This window comes from Cyprinodon tularosa, unplaced genomic scaffold (assembly GCF_016077235.1).
Source record: "Cyprinodon tularosa strain WSP-4 unplaced genomic scaffold, ASM1607723v1 ctg199, whole genome shotgun sequence".
Lineage (NCBI taxonomy): Eukaryota > Metazoa > Chordata > Actinopteri > Cyprinodontiformes > Cyprinodontidae > Cyprinodon > Cyprinodon tularosa.
The window spans coordinates 1,025,211-1,043,244 of record NW_024038729.1 but is presented as its reverse complement, the minus strand read 5'-3'; the positions used below and the strand labels follow the sequence as shown (position 1 = coordinate 1,043,244).

Genomic DNA, 18,034 nt, shown 5'->3' with positions numbered 1-18,034 from the left:
CTCTGATGTTTTACCTGGAATCTGCTGTAGCCACTCTCCCAGTTTGGGGGTCACAGCCCCCAGTGCTCCAATTACCACTGGCACCACTGCTGCTCTCACTTTCCACATCTTTTCTAGCTCCTCCTTCAGTCCTTGGTATTTCTCAAGCTTCTCGTGTTCTTTCTTCTTGATGTTGCTGTCGCTTGGGATTGCCACATCTATCACTACTGCCTTCTTCTGCTGTTTGTCGACCAACACGATGTCTGGTTGGTTAGCCATCACCTGTTTGTCAGTCTGGATCTTGAAGTCCCATAGGATCTTAGCTCGGTCATTCTCAACTACCTTAGGAGGTGTCTTCCGTTTTGACCTTGGGACTTCCAGCCCATACTCATGGCAGATGTTCCTGTACACTATGACAGCTACCTGGTTGTGGCGTTCCATTTATGCACTTCCTGCCTGCATTTTACACCCTGCTGTTATGTGCTGTATTGTTTCAGAGGCATCTTTGCACAGTCTGCATCGGGGGTCCTGCCTGGTGTGGTAGACCCTGGCCTCTATTGATCTTGTACTGAGTGCCTGTTCTTGTGCTGCCATGATTAGTGCCTCTGTGCTGTCCTTCAGTCCAGCCTTTTCCAGCCACTGGTAGGATTTTTTGATATCAGCCACTTCTTATAGGTAAGAAGAGAGAAACGTAAAATATATTTTTAGAAATTAACTCATAAATGTCAGTTTTACTCTCTAGACTGTGTACCTATAAGCAAAACAAATTATATAAGCTACATTTCCCTATCTACTGTCATTAATTTGTGGATTTCCACAGACAGACTCCTACCGTCTCTGTTCTGGGGGCTGTGATCAGACAGCCCCACATTTGCAGAGAATCTGTCAATCATGTATTATTGCTAGGTGAATTTAATGGCCAATCAGCGTCTCGGAACTTTATGGTCTTGGGGCGCTGAAAATACTGCGCTTTAACAGGCTTCTGAACCCAAGCGCAGGTGCAGACAATTAGAGGGAAGATGGCGAATGTAACGACCGAGATGCAGCTTCCACCAAATTCGGTGAGATCCTTATTTATCTACCCGTTTGCCAGAAGAACATCCCTGTTGTAGGATATGAACATTTCATGTCATGGTTATTGTGACTGTGACGAATCCACCTCGTCGCTTAAAACAACCTCTCTAACTTTGCGCGCCACACACACATTCCTGTTATACTGTGCTTGTGAGGACCAATACACTCGCGCTGAGCCAAGTAGCTCCATGAACTTAAAACACACAAGCTGTTCCTGGTTACCTGCTGGCGTATTGAGGGTGCACACTTAATATTTCAGTGGGGTTAGCCGTGTGTGTGTGTGTGTGGGGGGGGTGTGTGTGTGTGTGTGTGTGGGGGGGGGGGGGGTGTACATGTTTATGCTATGGGGACTTGTCATCTTCAGTCTGGCTGCGTCTTTGCTAGGTTCAAACCCAGTTTGGTGTAATTGAATAAGTCAATGAATCTGTGTAAAAGAATTAAGTTGTAAAAATTATTTGTTTTTGTACATCAATTGTTTGTGGAGGTAATATATGGACAAAACTGATTAATGAGAAGAAATCAGAAATAAGAGAGCCTGAGGGTAGGGGCTTAAACTATTTAATGAGGGCTGTGGGAAGAAAAGCGGCAATTTTTGTTTTCTGTTTCTTTGTTACATTGCTGGTAACTGGAGGGAGGCTGAGGCCAAGAGGATCTTGTACATGTTTAGTTTCTTTTGCACCCTGTTTTGAGTTTTTGAGCACAATAAATCACCAACACCGGTAACCCGACTGAGCCTGGATTCTTGGAGGCCAAAGAACCCCGTCACAGTGACCCAAATCATCACTGTTACTGTTATTATATAGTAAATTAAATCATTACTGTTAAATTGTATGTATTGTCCAATTGTTTATTTGAATTCTTATTCCGGATTAGTTGGAGACATACACTAGGCTATATCAGCCCCACCAAAAATATTTTTCACCAGCCGCCACTGCTATCTACATATATATATATATATATATATATATATATATATATATATATATATAGATATAGATATAGATATAGATATAGATATATATATATAGATATATATATAGATATATAAATATATAGATTTCACAATTTGCAGAGAGGGGCATTTTTGTTAGGTGTGGTTAGTTGTCCTTTTAAATGTTTTGAATTTGCTTCAGAAAATATAAGCAGAATAAAGAGATTCTGAGAAGCAAACTGCTCTGTTCTAGTTCTACAAGAAATAACTAATGCTAAAAATATTTTATGCAGTATGTTACTGGAGGTGCGGTGCGGAGTCCATTCAGAGCTGGCAGTAATAATGGAGGAGGAGGGGGATATGGAAGCATCTCGGACCCACCTTCAGAAAGCCATGATGTTGGACAACGGGACACAAAAAGAACGTCTATCATCAGCTTTTCAGCTCCTTCAGCTCGGATCACCGCTCCACCAAACACCTGACTGTCCTGAGGGCAAAGCTGCTATGCTTATGCAGCAGGTTTCCTCTCCATCTGTTTCATTGCATAGCCCATTACAGAAGGTGATATTTATCAAGTGTAAATTGAAGACCTAATAGTTTTAATTCAGCTAGGTATAAGAGTAGATCCCCAGGGGACAAGGAAAAAAGCTGATTCCAAATTAAATCTAATTTCTAACTCTTCTTTTTCTTTCTCAGGTCAGGGACATTCCGTCCCAACACAGTACAGAGAGGCATCCTATTCTGGTGTCTATCGGCCTCCTTTTAGCTCCTAATGATTTTCAATCACTCATGGATGCAGAGAGCACATCAACATCCACAGGTACATTTTCCTTCCTACAAGGTTTTAAAGAGGTGATTTAATGTTTAATGTGACTTGTTTAGGTATATTTAAAGTAGATAAATGTGTTTATATCTATATTTGAAGTGGACTCCACATCATTTTTTTTTTTTTTAGATTACATTCAAATCTTTTATATCCATGTTAAACAGATTAGATGGGTCATTGTTAACAACGAGACAACTGAAAAAATAAAACACCCTGCAACTGGGTAAACTAAAAATTCTACTTAAACAGTTTTAGCTTTGTTTCTTTGACACCGTTTTCCCTTTCCTCTTCATCAAAGAAATATGTCAAAATCAGAGTGTAGACAAAATGAAAGAGATTCATAGTACTTTACCACAATGAGACTTTTAGAGGCTTAATTTAAGGATGTCTGTGAATATAAAACTGAAAAGTGAATGACTTTATGTATAAAACTTCTTTATGTTTTATTACTCCGAAAAGTGTCTCTGTACAGCTCTCCACATAAAATATTATTTCAGAATTTCAAATTCAAACAACTTTTTTCTTTATTTATTCCCCAAAACGGCAACTAAGTTTGGAGATCTCTCTTTTCAACATAGCAATTAATCAAGAACAAATAATACGGTATACAAGCAATTTTATTCAACTAAATTCCACAAACAGCGTTAGTATAACAGAGATTTGATATAAATAAATTAATAATAATAATAAAACAATGGCCAACAGAGTTAAAAGTTTAACTGCTGAGGCCTTTAAGCAGTTTTGTTTTGTTACTAATGTGAAACAATATAAAACTAGTTTGTACCTGATTTATTTTTTTCTTTTTATCAACATAAAAAACAGAACCTGCTTCAGTGCATTCCCACCACCAAAACAGTTTCAATGAATGATTGGAAAAAGCTTATAAAATATTTTGATATTTCATAAATCAGTCACCTACAATACCTGATTAGAGAAAATCAACTTTTTTATAACAATGCTGATTGATGATTAATTTGTGCCCCACCGGTTTTTGTAGAGTTATTCTTCAAATTTTGTATAATCTTTATTCAGCCTTGTATGAAGATTAAAACCTACATTATTACAAATATAAAAGATACTTAAATACATACATCTGAATACATGTCTCATTACTACACACTACATCCCACAGCCACTGTTATTGCATTACTGTTCTGTGTTATCTTTTTAAATGTCCCATACTATGCAAAATTTTACATTTTAAACATTTTGTAACAGTCATATGTGTCCTCAAGCCTGTGTATTAGATTCAAAAATGAAAAAAAAAACCTTTCACTTCTATCATTGCCTTTCTCCACCTCTTAGCTAATGTGTGCTCAAAATGGTCTTTTGGAAACGTCTTCTGCTGATGACATTATCAGGGGAAATAAGCTGTCCAATGCGGTCTGTAGCAGCCCATTGGTAGAGCTACACCTTCATCTAATGTATTATTACTCACTCCCAGGCTATCTTTATGAACTCTGATTGAATGTCATGGTTGCGGCTTCTGGGTCCGCAGCCTTTGGGAGGAAAATAATATTTTTTTGTAAAGACTCTCAGCAAATGGCGCGCAAATGGTAAAAAAAAAAAAAAAAAAAAAAAACCTGATTTGGGGGCCTCATTGTTAATATTTTTTGTTTTCAAATGTAATATAATATGGGACCTCTAATTCAAGAAGAGATCTTTGCTTTTGAGCCTTCATTTAAAATGCACCTGAAGGGAAGGTTAAATAATGTGATGCTGCAGGAGTAGGACAGACACTGATTACATTCAAACTAGAGGCAGGGTTAGCAACCAGTACAGATCAGTACAGCTCTTCTCTTTAGAATGGTAAAACATGTTTATAGAAAGAAAGGCTCAACACTTGGAATATTTTATCTTTAAATCTGTCTTTCCTTGTTGTACTGGTTGAGTCCCCATCAAATGCTGGTAGAAAATTTGGAGGGCAGAAGGCTCTGAGCTTTGAGAGAGCCTTTGATCTGCCTCATCCCAGACTCCTTGGTCCAAAGTTTGACTTAAACACTATGCAGCCCTAACGACCCAGGGCATAACTTGCATTGACAGCTAGTCAAAGGGCTTTTTTTCTCACACATGGGTTAAAAGCTTTGCTCCCTAGAGGCACTTTGCTTGGTGGTTGGACCTGAAGCATCTCTCTACATGAAGACACAATAATTGCACTCTTTTCTTCAAAGCTAGCCCCTGATGAAGCCCTTGAGAGTTATGGATTTAACCAGTGTCGTGTTGCACCTTTGCCGGTTTTAAGGTTAAGGTCTTTGAAGCTTATGAATGTGCTTTTTTTCTTATTTGTTTAATAATATTATTATTTTAGAAAAATAAGAAGCTTTTTAGAGACTGATTTCTACTACCACTGTGTAGTTCCTATAGGAAGTACTGGATCAGAGCTGATGGCTAGTCTGGCTGCTAAGGCTCAGCATCATTCCATCTGTGTGGAGAGGCTGAATGGTTACCTGGACAGACAAAGAAAAGATCAAGATCATACAGTAAGGTGTGTGCTTCTATATTTAATCCCAACCTTTAATGTGTTTATATTTGTCTTATGTTGTATTTTGCCAGTGGTGTTGTTCGTTCAACACTTTGTACTCTGTGTTTGTTTATTAATGTTTTATGAATAAAGTTGGGCTAGATTACATCTGAGAATGGAAAGAGTGGGACAAAACTGTAAATCTTAATGGCTAAGCAAGGAGAGTATTAGACAGATGAAGCAAAGAGGAGCTGCAGATATCCACAGCTCCTCCAGCTCTAGCCTCAATGTAAGAGTGGCCAAGACTGTTAAATTGTAGAAAGAAAGCCAGAAGAACCCGGCTCTGCATCTGGTTGAATATTTGGGACATACACCCAGATGAAAGGATGCTTTTCTGTCAGAAAGGACTAAACTTTATATGGTGGTGGAAGCATTAGCTGAATTATCTCTATATAGTAACCTGAGATGACTTGTGTTTTGAATTGGCATTATATAAATAACTGAATTGAATTAAATGTGGGGATGTTTCACTCTAGCAGTCACAGGAAAGCTAGTATCTGTGACAAAAGGTTCTACAAACACTGAGGGGATCTGAGTCAAACACATGCAACACTAATCTGACTTTTAGCTCTAAGCATATTTTAAACCATGCAATATGTTTTTGTTTTTTTTCATAATTACCATTACTACTGGTTTCTTTAAGCAGGACCACTACAGAAAAAAATTACATTATAGTTTATTGTTTTAATGTGGCAGAATGAAAGACTGGTGTGAATACTGTAAAATGCATTACACTTTCTGAAATGCAGTAGGAAGTTTAACAGTATACTGAGACATTTATGGATGGTTGAATTTACTTCCATCCATGATTACAGAACATTAGATGCTAATGAATATTTAATTTATTGGTCCGGTCAGCAGTAAAACCCCTTGTGTAAGTATAGCAGTCCAGTTTCATTACAACTTCCCATTTACAGTGTAGTATTGGCTGCTCTATTTATTCTGCTGCTACTGACCTGAAAGTTTATAACAAGCTTGATCCTAAGGGCATGCACAGTTATTCACAAATTACAAATCACATTTCAGCTAATCAAGCTACAGAAATAAATCTTTTTTTTTATTTTTTTATCTCTGTTAGGGTTAAGCTTTGGGCAATGCTAGCAAAGACAGCGAGGAAACAGGAAGTCTGGGATGTGTGCCGGGCTGCTTGTCGGTTCTGTTTGCTTTATGATGATGGACCATCAAAGCGATCAAAGACTAAGGGTAAGCTGATTAATATCTTTGCAAAAGAGTTAAAGAGCGATATGGGTGAAAAGTTTAAAAGCATCCATTATAACCATAAACATATTTATTTACAGCTTCTAAAGAAAAGTAAAGTAATGATTGAATTGAACTTTAAAGAGTTTTGAATTATCTCTATTGTGCACAGTCAGATTTTCATACAGGCTGAAATGTAAACATGTACCCTCAGTTCCACAAGATGAAATGTTCCTTAGTCAGTTGCAACTCACCTGTAAGTCACATTAACACACCTCTGGCACAATACTTCCTGAATATTTGTACACTTTTGAGTCCAATTCCAATCATCTCACCAAACTTGAGGGCTGTATGTTGGTAGCACTCTGCCAGGAGTTTGTTTGTTTTCTCACAGTCCGAAAACACAGACTGTTGGTTAATTGGTTTCTTTAAACTTGTTGGATTGGTTTCTTCTAAACTGAATCTTAGAACTGTAACTATACAGTCATATGTTTACATAACTGTTTTTCATCACAATATTTTTTTATCACTGTTGCTTACCTCATCAAGGCTGCACTTTAAAAAATGAAATAGTCGAGAGAGCTGTTTTTGAATTGAATAAGTTGAATTTCTTTTTCTTTGTTTACACTTGTGTATACAAAATGACAATAAAATCTGTCACTACAAGTCTAAGTCTAAACTGCCTTTATGTGTAAGTGTGTGTAGTTTGTCCCATGTTTCTCTGTGTTTCCTTGGTTTGGAGCCCGACCAGTGACCACTGGGGACAATTGATTCCGCCTTTGAAAAATTTAAAGATTTTTATTTTAGTCCTAAATTATTATGGTAAAAATCCCAATGCTGGATGCATGTAAAATACCCCAAAGCCCTTGTGTTAAAGCTAAGGTAGCTATCATTACACATGATAATGTCACATGATATAATTGCATCTTCTTTCAAATAAAGTGTATCCTGTTTATAAATCCACCTACAGTTGAGGGTATAACAGTTTGTTATGGTTTATCAAGAGTTTTGCTAAATAAAATTTGAAGAGAAATAATTTTTAATGTTAACAGTCATGACAAATATTTTTGTCTTTGGTTTGCATTCTAAATCTGTTTTTTTTTTTTGTTTTTTTTTTTTGTTACTCCCTGTAGAACATAAAAGCTCAGGGGAAAAAAGCAGTGCAGAGTCTCATCATCCCCGCCGTGGAAACGAAAACTCTGTGCACTCATTACGTCTTTTTGCAGAAGTCTGCTTCATCTCGGCTGAGGTGTGTTTTGAAATATGTATGTTTTAAATCTCAAAAGATTTCTAGTTGACTATTTACAACTTTTTTGAAAGGTAAATGAAGTGTTATTCTGACCTTATTGCAGATAAATATCCAAACCCTTTTCCTATGTGCTTCCTCTGCTTTGAAGACAATGACCTCAGCAGGACTATTTGGATTTGAATTTCTTTAGATAATTGGATGTGTTTGATTGCTGCTTTTCTATTGAGATAATTAGGAACATTACCTTATTTTTGATTTTCAAACACTGAGATGCTTTTTAGATACCTTTGTTGTTTCAATGCAAGTTAAGATTCAGTGTATTTAAAGTAAATTGCTCAATATTATTAAAGTACCTCTTTTTATTAATATCTCATCTAAAATAAAACAAATATAGATGATGTAGATAGTTGAGGAATGTTAAGTTCTTAGCAAAAATTTGTGATTTATTCCTTAAATATATTCTCTTAAGTTTAAACAAATACTCATAAAAATGAACAAAAATAACCTTGTTTTTTTTTACTTTTCCTATACAATTTTTGTACATTTATTTTCAGGGATTCTTGTTTACAGTCACATATTTTAGATTTCACTTAAAATAATGCTGTTTGTTCCTTTTCTCAAGCTCATCAACAAATATTCCACAGAGAAGAGTTCATGCATTATGGGATTATTTTTTTAACAACCCCGTGGGGCTACACAGCGATTGGTCCGAGTCAGAAGTTGTTGGGCTTGTCATATGAGCTTGTCTTTCTGCGTAATCCTGCACCACATCAAGCCTGCAGCCTTAAGTCTTCATTAAGCATATAGAGACGTTAACTTGACAGCACTTTGAAGAAAATAAAGACAACCATGCACAGCCACAACATGACCTTGCCAAAACATCACACATGCACACACAAACACACACTGCACTGTCTTCTCTTGCTTCTTTCATGTTCCTTTTGCTTTGTTCTATGACACATGTCTAAGTTTCCTGGAAACTGGTTTGTAATTCATTAATTTATTCTGATGATTAATATCAGCTCCTCTAGTCTTACCTAAACTATCCGCCATTGGTCCTTTCTTTTCTTTTTTTCTTTGATCTATACAGCAAGCTTTAATGACACTTGAGACGTTGTCATAACCACAGTTAGAATTGAATTCTTACTTGCTCTTATTATAAAGTCATCAAAATAGGATCTCACCTTTAATGTCAGCTTTTAAGCAGGAAAAGAAATGACTTGATCTCTCTTTTTAGGCCACTGTCCACAAGTTGTTCGAAGAGGGAGTGCAACTTAACAGCCCAGCGGTGCCACCACAGGGAAAGGTTGGGGGTGTTACAGAGGAGGATCCACACTGGGTTGTTTACAGGTTAAGATAACTTTTGTATATTCCTGCAGGCTTATAGAATTAATTCAATTTTTATTATATGATAAAATGCTCCAGGGAAAATGTAAAGGCTAGCTAGACTTAAATTTGAGTGTCCCCGATATGCTTTTCTGATGAAAGCAGCTCTCTGTAACTATGTAGGTTGTATACAGATTTAAATTTGCATGTTTACATTAGATAAAATATACAAGTTTTACTCCAAATGCACATTAAAAAAAAAACGGCTTTAGATGATAGATGGATAGAAGCTATTTTTCTTCTTTGAATATGGAATCATGATAAAACTGATATTTTTTCTTTCAGTTTATACCATTTTTAATAAACACTCTGAAAACATTAGGCTATGTAGAATAAATGTATTACTTGAATGGTAAAAGCCTCAGTTTATATACACAGTACTTTAAGGAACAGTAGGTCTGGCTTAACCTAAATTTAAGCTGGTTTTTAAATTAGTTAACATTTAAATAGTGAATCAACTACCAACAATATCAATGCTTAAAATATTAAAATCAAGTTTTTGACTTGATCAATTTCAATTTCTCATGTTAGAACAATTTTTCATTGTTGTTAACACCTCTGCATTTGATAGGCCTCATTAGATGTTTACCCCTTAAAAATGATTTGGAAAATAATCTGGAAAGACAAGTTTTTTTTATAAACTGTATTTATAGTTTATAGTGTATTGTATTTATAGTGTATTTATAGTTGTGTAGATCTGGAAAATCATTACATTTGATACTTTTGCAGAGTCTGTAAGGAAAATGTCAGTCTGCAATTTGATTCATTAAAACAAAACTCTTAAGTTTTCATATTAATTATTTTTTAAATCTTTAGAACTCATAGGAAATCTGTGTTGTTGTTTTTTCCTGCCTCTTCCTCGCCTGATTACTTCATCCATTCCCACTATAAGCTTTACCTGTTGTAATGTTTTGCAGGGACTGGATCAGTGCTCTGTCTTCCTACGCCACCTCTGGCTTCTTGCGGGGAGGAGAAATCGGGGTAGAGATTGGGGAGTCTTGGCTGGTAGAAAATGCAGCCGTTTACTTATGGAACTATAACCACCACGTACTGACTGCTGGGGAGTACCACTTCCTGCTTCCTACCTTCCAAAATCTAGTGGAAATGTTCCAAAGGATGAAAACTATTAGGTAGCTCAATTTTATTAATTATTTTACTCTCCAGTTTTTTGACAAAAAAAATGATTATTTCAAGATGATATGGATAAGATGTTATATGGAAGGTTGTTGAAAGAATTTTTTTTCATGTCATTGCTTATAAAAACTAGCTGCCTCAACAACAACAGTGTTAAGACTCCTTTTGAACACCTACATTTGATGTGAAATTCATCAATAATCAGCAAAGTATTAAAATGGTGTAATTATTTGACAAACATAAAACTTTTTAGACTAATATCCAAACCCAACAGTTTAGCCAGGGACACTGTTGTCTAGAAGAATATAGGTATTCATTTTACCAAAAGTAGCACATTGATGCATCATCAAACGTAACCTGCTTGTTTGTAATGATGTCAGACTTTATGTTGTTTTTCTCAGGAACCATACCCTGTATGTAATTCTTTGTGATGCTGTTGCTCGTGGGCTGATCCAGCCTCTGGTTGCAAGAGATTGCAGCAAGACCAGTGGTGAAAGCAGAACAGAGAAGGGAATAAAACCGACTGCCAGCACCTCCAGTGTTCGCTTAGACAATGCTGCCCTGCAGGAAGTACAAAGAGCATCAGAGGTAAGTATCACTGCATAGCCATAAAACTGCCTGATGACATGTTCTTCGTTTAGAAGGTTTATCTATATTTCATAGTTTTATATGTGTCCACATCTCTAAACGAATCCTTTGTTGAAGCCTCCAAATATTAACTGAGTGAAACAAATTACAACAATTTTCGCTAAAATTTAGGAAGATTCTATATATTTAGCACAATGCCTCACCGAACAGCGCCATAACCACTGTGAAACATGGCGGTGGGGGCATCATCCTGAGGGACTCTCTATTCAGACTGAACAGACAGTTTAATTTAGATGGATACAATTCTGAAAAGTTCCAAATATTTCTGCTTAAAAGCTGGAGATGCAGGGGAAATTCAATGCACATTACATGGAGCTGAGGATGCGAGTTATCAAATAACAAATTAATCTAAAGTTGGGTTCCTCCAGCAGTCCAAAAACAAGACTGTTAGGTCATGTTTGCGCTGTGGGTGCTTTTTCATTCCTACCAGAAATAGGGACCAGCCCCACTCTGAGTAAGACGGAGAAGATGGATAGATTAAGGGCAAAATATTTTTTACGTTATTCTTAATATCAAAAAAAAAAAGTAGTACGTCATTACATTTTTTCCAATTTATTGTGCCAGTTCTATTATATACCAACAGAATATACTGTATATAAAAATGTAATTATGAAACTAAACATAGAAGAACAAACAGGAACCTAGATTATTGAATAAAAAAGGATAATTAAAATATGTGAGGCACTTATGATTTCCAGTCTACAGAAATGTAAAACTATCATGCTGCCCTGACACGTTGTCAGACTATTTACTACTTGATTTCAATAAAGTGAAGTCTCTTTTTAGCATAATCTAGCAAGGAAGAGTCTTTGTGCTAACCCAAGACCATTCTTTTTTTTAAGGTTTTTAAACTGCATTGGGTACAGAATACTCAAGAATAATTTGAATAATTAAAGTACATTTGTTTACCAGTCCATCCTGTTAAGGTTCACCAATGATCAATGCTGTTGATTTTTCAATTATCTGACTTTGGTTTAATTGCATCCCACTTTTTTTTTTTTTTTTTTTTAGAAATAGCTGTTTAACCAAACAGATAAATGTCAATTACTATTTTCTATAGTGTTTTTTTTCCTAATCTTATTTTTAAAACTGCTGTTATTTTCAAATCCCATAACACCATATCAAAAAGGAAACAATTAAAGTTATTATCTACTTTTCCTTTATAGATTATGTGTCTTTTACCGGAATTCTGAAATCAAGTTTGATTTCTAGAACATCCAAGTGTACTACTGTTATGGTTCTCCCCTTGTGGATTTGAGTATTTGAGTTTCTTTTTAAGTTTTCTGTTCCACTTTAATTTATTGTTATTCTATGTTTTACTGTTAATTGGTTTCTTTTCCGTTTGCTTATATCTAAGCAGTCTTGTATTTATTTGAATTGTTCTCTGTTGCCCCCTTGTACCATTCTCCTTTCCCTTATCTCCTTCTGTTTACTTCTGTCTACACCTGCTCTCCATCAGATAATTAGTCCTCCCATTGTTTCTGTCTCCTAAATTAACACCACCTCTGCAGTTTCTCATTGTTGGTTTCTTGTTGCTTATTTGGCTCCGAATGTGTGTTTTCCCCAGACATTTCCTGGTTTTTTGTTTCCTGTATTTTTGGTTCTTGGATTTTGTTTCTGTTGCCTTTTGATTTTATTAACCTGTTGGTCCTTAACCAACCTCCACCTCCTCGTTGACAACCACTACATGAGAAATTTAAGCATATGCATACTTAAGCTAATTAGCTCCGTCATTAGGTGTAGCAGGGTTTACAGAAGAGTTTTAAAGGAGGCGTCACTCTTTCATTAAAGGGATATCTTGACACATAATGATTTGCTTTAGAGATCTCTAGATGTATGTTTGAGTATTCTAAATTCAGGATTCAACCAGCTATGTATGCATACTTATAATCTTCTATGAAGCTGTGTGACGAGATCTTTTTGTGCTGTTGCAATGAAGGTTTTCTGTTCTTTTCTGCCAATTACACAGTTTCCTCCTTTCTATTCTGAGGATCCTCCATGAATATCTGCTTTAACTTAAGATGAAAGGGCTTTTATCTCTGAATTATTAACTGGATTTCATCATATCTGCTTATAATAAGGAATAACTTGTCATTAGTGATTTATTTTCATTCTTGGTGTTGCTGGGTCAGATACAATATTTGTTATTGCTTTGTGGGCATCAAAAGTTCCCAGGCCACCTTTTGGCCCTGGGCATGAACATAATAATTATATGATGTACATCCTAAAGTTTTTCATAGATTGAAGAGAAAATTTCAAATTTGGATGCAGATATATCGAGTTCTCTTTTTTTGCCTTTTTTTCCACCTGAACTTGCTCTTAAATGAGCATTATATAAACAAAGTCCTTGTTCACAGAACTATATTTAAGGTGTGCACTTTCTTCTAGCTGTGTGACTATGCCCTGAGCACATCCAGTGGTCACCTCACAGGGGAAACTGTCCCAGTGGCAGTGAGGAAACAAGTATTAACCACATGGATGCAAATAAAGAAACTCCTCCCTCAACAGTGGAAGAAGGCTCTTTCTACATCAACGCTGGAAATATTCAAGAAGGTACCATTGGATTGCATTGTCTTTCCTGCTTTGATCATTCTCTTGGGCTTCTCAGTCAGAACAAATCAGATTTTAGCCTTAGACTGTTGGAAGATGTGATTACTGCCTAGTGTCAACATTCTAAGCTAGTAAACCAAATACACATTTATTCACAGGAAATATCTTTAATACAATCTTATAGTTGGTATTCGGTGAAATTTACTTATGTTTAATTTCCTCATGTAAGATTTAAAACAGGTAACACAATGCCAAACAATTGGCCTAGCAAAAAGACACATTAAGCTTTCTGGCAGCCAGTTTATATTTTTAACATGTAAAGAAAATCAGGTTCTGTTGGTCTAACACAAGAAGAGAAAATGAAGCTATGAGAAGAGTTTTTTTGTTTGTTTTTTATCATTGTGAATTAGGAAGATTAATTTTCTAAGGAATAATGTTACTTACCATGGCGATTTCCTTTATGTTGTATAGAACATGCATGTAAACAAAAATTTTTTATTTGTAGATGCCTATCTTAGGCCAAATCGATTTAAAGTTTTTGACCAACCTATTCTAGTTTTGATTAATTCCTGCATTTCCTTTTTGTTAGGTTCATTACCAGAGGTATATTGAAAGAAAATGTTATTTTTAAGGAATTCAAAAGTGTTTCCAGGTTATGTCAAATCATAGATCCTTCACTTGTCAGATTATTTTTTTAAACTTGAAATGATGTGTGCTGAGGGACATTTTTAGACTGAAAGTGGTAGATGTTTTAATCCTTAATGGATTTGTAAAGTAAAACATGTTTTCTTTTTTTTTTCAACCAATCGTCTGCTCAGTAATTAGAGATGATCCAAGGTAAATTGATTGACTGATTTCTTTTTCTCCAGTACACTCACTAAAGTTATTTAAGAACGTATTTTAGAAAATATATCACACAAACTTGAAAAGTTAAAAGAGATTAGTTAAGAAACAGAAACTTTAAGAAACTTTAAATCTTTATTGCACCTAGATAAGATGAATTCATTTCTTTTAAAAGAAAAATGTATTTAGAGAATATATATTTAACATCTTTCTGTTAAAAACCATTTGTGCCTCCAGCTTCATTAACTTCATTGAATGCAGAACTTCTTTTGATGAATTTAATAAAATATACTTTTTATCGGACAGACATGAAAGTTTTATTTATATATTATATTTATAAAAATCTCTTTGAAGAAAATCTGCTTTAAATTGATTTTTTTAATGATCTGAAATGTTATAATAGTTTTGTGAACAACAGGTATTGTGGTGGATGAATCTTCCAGGACTCAGAAAAAAAGCTTCAGTTATATATGAACAAAGTCTGCCATTTTAGTTTTCATTTCTTTTTTTATAAGTCAGAGATTATTAAAAGATGTGGTAAAGCTATTTTTAAACCTCATATCCAAAACTTTCCTATCTACTTGAAAAAGGCTGTCAAACGTTTTCATTTATATACTAAAAATAAAACAATTAATAATGAAGCATTTTTTTGTTCTGACAGTAAATGTGACATAAAGGTGAGGATGGCTTTTAGATTAAATAGCTGGTTGGCTGAGTGTAATAAAATAATGAAGCTGTAAATATATTATGTTTGTAAGGGTGCTTTTGCCTTATCTTATTTTTTCAAAAATAAAAGGTTGATTTTAGGGTCCTGCCCAAAATAGTATGTTCTACTTCTGGATTCTGTCAATCTACAGGTCATGGTCGATAACCATGAGTAGTGTCTCTGAAACACCTAAAGGACAGTTGCACAATGGTACACAATTGTATTCTGATCTTATAAAAATAAATTCGAAAAAACTTAAAGGGGGGAACGTATTTTTGTTTTTGTGTTATTTTAAAAATGGTTAAAAAAAAAAAAACAGAAGGAACTTCTTTTTAAAGTATAACATTTACAAGAAATCGAAGTGCTACTATGTATTAAATGAACGTAAAAACTACTCTTCTTTGACTGGATTACATTGATGATCCAACCAACACTTTTCATTTTACATTTTTTCAGAAATGACAAGTATAAAACTAAAATGTTTTGCTACTTTTGTCAATAATTGAACAAATATAAACGGAAGTGAGTTGATTTATACTGCTTGTAGAGAAGATTTTTAAGGCCATAGAATAAAAAAAATGTGTGTGCAGAGTGGATGTTTGGCTTTTTATGCAAAACGAAAACAATTACTCACTTTGTCTGTTCATATAAAATATTGCATCATTAAATTCCAAAATATTAATGTTTTTGGCAGTTATTGTCAGGATTTGGTGTTGGTTTGAGGACCCAAATGCAGAGGCAAGTAGGCAGAGGTGAATTTAGGTGGGTTTAATGAGGTTCACACGAACTGACGCAGGAATCAAAAAATCCAACAGAAATATCAACGAACCAGAACCAAGGAGACATCAGGGGAAAACCAAACTCTAGTAGCCAGGGAGAGACGAGGTAAGCAGACAGACATTAGACGAGGATCCAGCAAACAGGAACTGAAGAGGGTGGCTTTTAAAGGGGACAGAGACAAAGAGAGGGCTAACGAGGGGATTGAAAACAGGTGAGGGCAGAGCAGAAAACAGCTAGGGAAAGAGGACACAAGAGGGCAGCAGAGGACAACAAATGGTAAACCAAGACTGACTGTTATAGGCAGGATGAAGACTGTAAAAGCCTAGTTCAACCATAGTGATTACTTTTTTCTATGCTGCAGAAGTACTACAGCTAAGACATGTCTATTGTTTTCTACATCTGTCTCAATTTAATCAGTCTCTTAATTTAAAATCAAAGTAGCCTAATAAGGGATTAACTGAAAGAGGGTAGATATAATTTCTACACAAGTAATGGATAGAATATGTAGCCTACCACTGCTTTAGTTAATCTCTTTTGCTTTGTAAAATTTTAAATTTGATTACTGTGAATTAAGAATATACAGGAGTAACCTAGGCTGAGCATCTGACATACTTTTAGCCCTAAAATGTAAGTATAACTCATCAAAGTGACACTTATTATTCTCCTGCAGGTAAAGTATTATCTGCTTATCATTAGTATACCCAACCCATCTAAAAACCCGTCCATTCATATTTTATCCCACACTAACACACATCTAAGTGTTTTGTGGTCTTGCTAGCAAAGTTGATGTACAGTATGTATTTTCTGTAATAAGAGTTAGGAAATTGGTCCATATTTAATAGAGTGCCGGATTAAAGAGCACAGCAATGTTCTCTTTCTTGTTTGCAGAGTGAGAATGATGAAGATGCGGCGATGAATCGTGTGCTGGTTGGGCTGGAAATGCTTCACAGCAATAAGAATCCAGGGCATAAGAATTTTTTGGATCCCAGCCCCTCAGCAGTATGTACCACCCGTCTGTTTGCCCGCTGTAGCTGATGCCCAGATGGCAGCAGCAGATGTCTCAATGACCTTAGTCTTACAAATCTGTCAAATCCTCATCATGTGTCAATGCATTGAGAAGTAATGTTTTTCTGTTGTGGCTATTATGATTAAAATTTTATTTGTTAGACCAGGTCCATATTAATTTTAGATCAAACTGTTTTCCATGAAACATAATACAAATGGACATTTTTTTAATAATCTTCTGATTCATTTATTCTTTTTTTTTTTTTTTTTGCTATGATCAGCTGTTCTTTCAAATAATTTTCTGGTTTTATATCCCACTTCAATGCTTTTATCTCCAGACCTTTTTGTAGGTTTTCAGTTTTTGCATTTAAGATTTTCTTCAAATAATTAGCCTCATTTATCAAAAATATGGCATCATATTTGGTCTCTGTGTTGATATAACATTTATAAAACCCTGCCTTTACTAGGGAATTCTTGCAAAATAACAGTTGCCTTTTTTATAAATTTGGTGCCTGAAAACAGCTGTTATTTACACACCACACACCTATTATTTAGTACCCATGTCATATTGCTCCACATTGGCCAAAAACAGAATAAATGCAGCCCGATCTCCTGCGGAGTTGTTCCACTCTTCATAAATCATAAAACGATGATTGTTACACAAAACACTGGGTTTTCCCTCTTAGTGTGGTGCAAAACACAAGAAATCTGCAGGACAGTCACAACTAACTTTAAATATTTCCTTTGCTGAATAAGTGGGCAAGCAGTCAGTTTTATTATGTTCTACAGCTTTCAGATAATATTTATATTTCTGCTATGAAATTTCTTAACATAGCCTTTGCCACATTTATGCAGTTTGCCTTTCAAGCCTTCAGTGAAAACTGATAAAGAAAAATCATTTATAATTGAAGCAATAGTAAAGCCATCCAGTAAAATTAGAAAGGTTTCCTTGCAAGTCCACTCTGTTAGAAACTTTCACATGTGATTCTACTGATAAAGGTTTTGAGTGGCTTTTGTCCTGACATCCAGATTATAGCATCTTCAGATTAATATGAGCTTACACCATTTGTTCAGCTGTATGCATGGTTTAGAAAGAGTTTGTTTTATATTTTCTTTTGCCTCCTGTATCAAGCTTAACCATTAAATCTTTATTTATTTTATCCCTCATAACCTTTACATTTTTAATGTTTCTTTTCTTTGTTCGA

At 35.2% G+C, this 18,034-nt stretch overlaps 1 protein-coding gene across 1 annotated transcript in view; it reads left to right on the top strand.

The window, feature by feature from the left end:
• LOC119782889 (cilia- and flagella-associated protein 46) overlaps positions 1 to 18,034 on the top strand; it is a 54,767-nt gene that overhangs the window by 17,914 nt on the left and 18,819 nt on the right. Inside the window, exons 11-20 of the mRNA XM_038284077.1 lie at positions 2,278 to 2,503; positions 2,681 to 2,804; positions 5,166 to 5,295; positions 6,410 to 6,534; positions 7,662 to 7,777; positions 9,015 to 9,127; positions 10,081 to 10,293; positions 10,699 to 10,885; positions 13,334 to 13,498; positions 16,713 to 16,823. Coding sequence (XP_038140005.1) covers positions 2,278 to 2,503; positions 2,681 to 2,804; positions 5,166 to 5,295; positions 6,410 to 6,534; positions 7,662 to 7,777; positions 9,015 to 9,127; positions 10,081 to 10,293; positions 10,699 to 10,885; positions 13,334 to 13,498; positions 16,713 to 16,823 — 1,510 coding nt within the window. The remainder of the gene's footprint in view (positions 1 to 2,277; positions 2,504 to 2,680; positions 2,805 to 5,165; positions 5,296 to 6,409; positions 6,535 to 7,661; positions 7,778 to 9,014; positions 9,128 to 10,080; positions 10,294 to 10,698; positions 10,886 to 13,333; positions 13,499 to 16,712; positions 16,824 to 18,034) is intronic.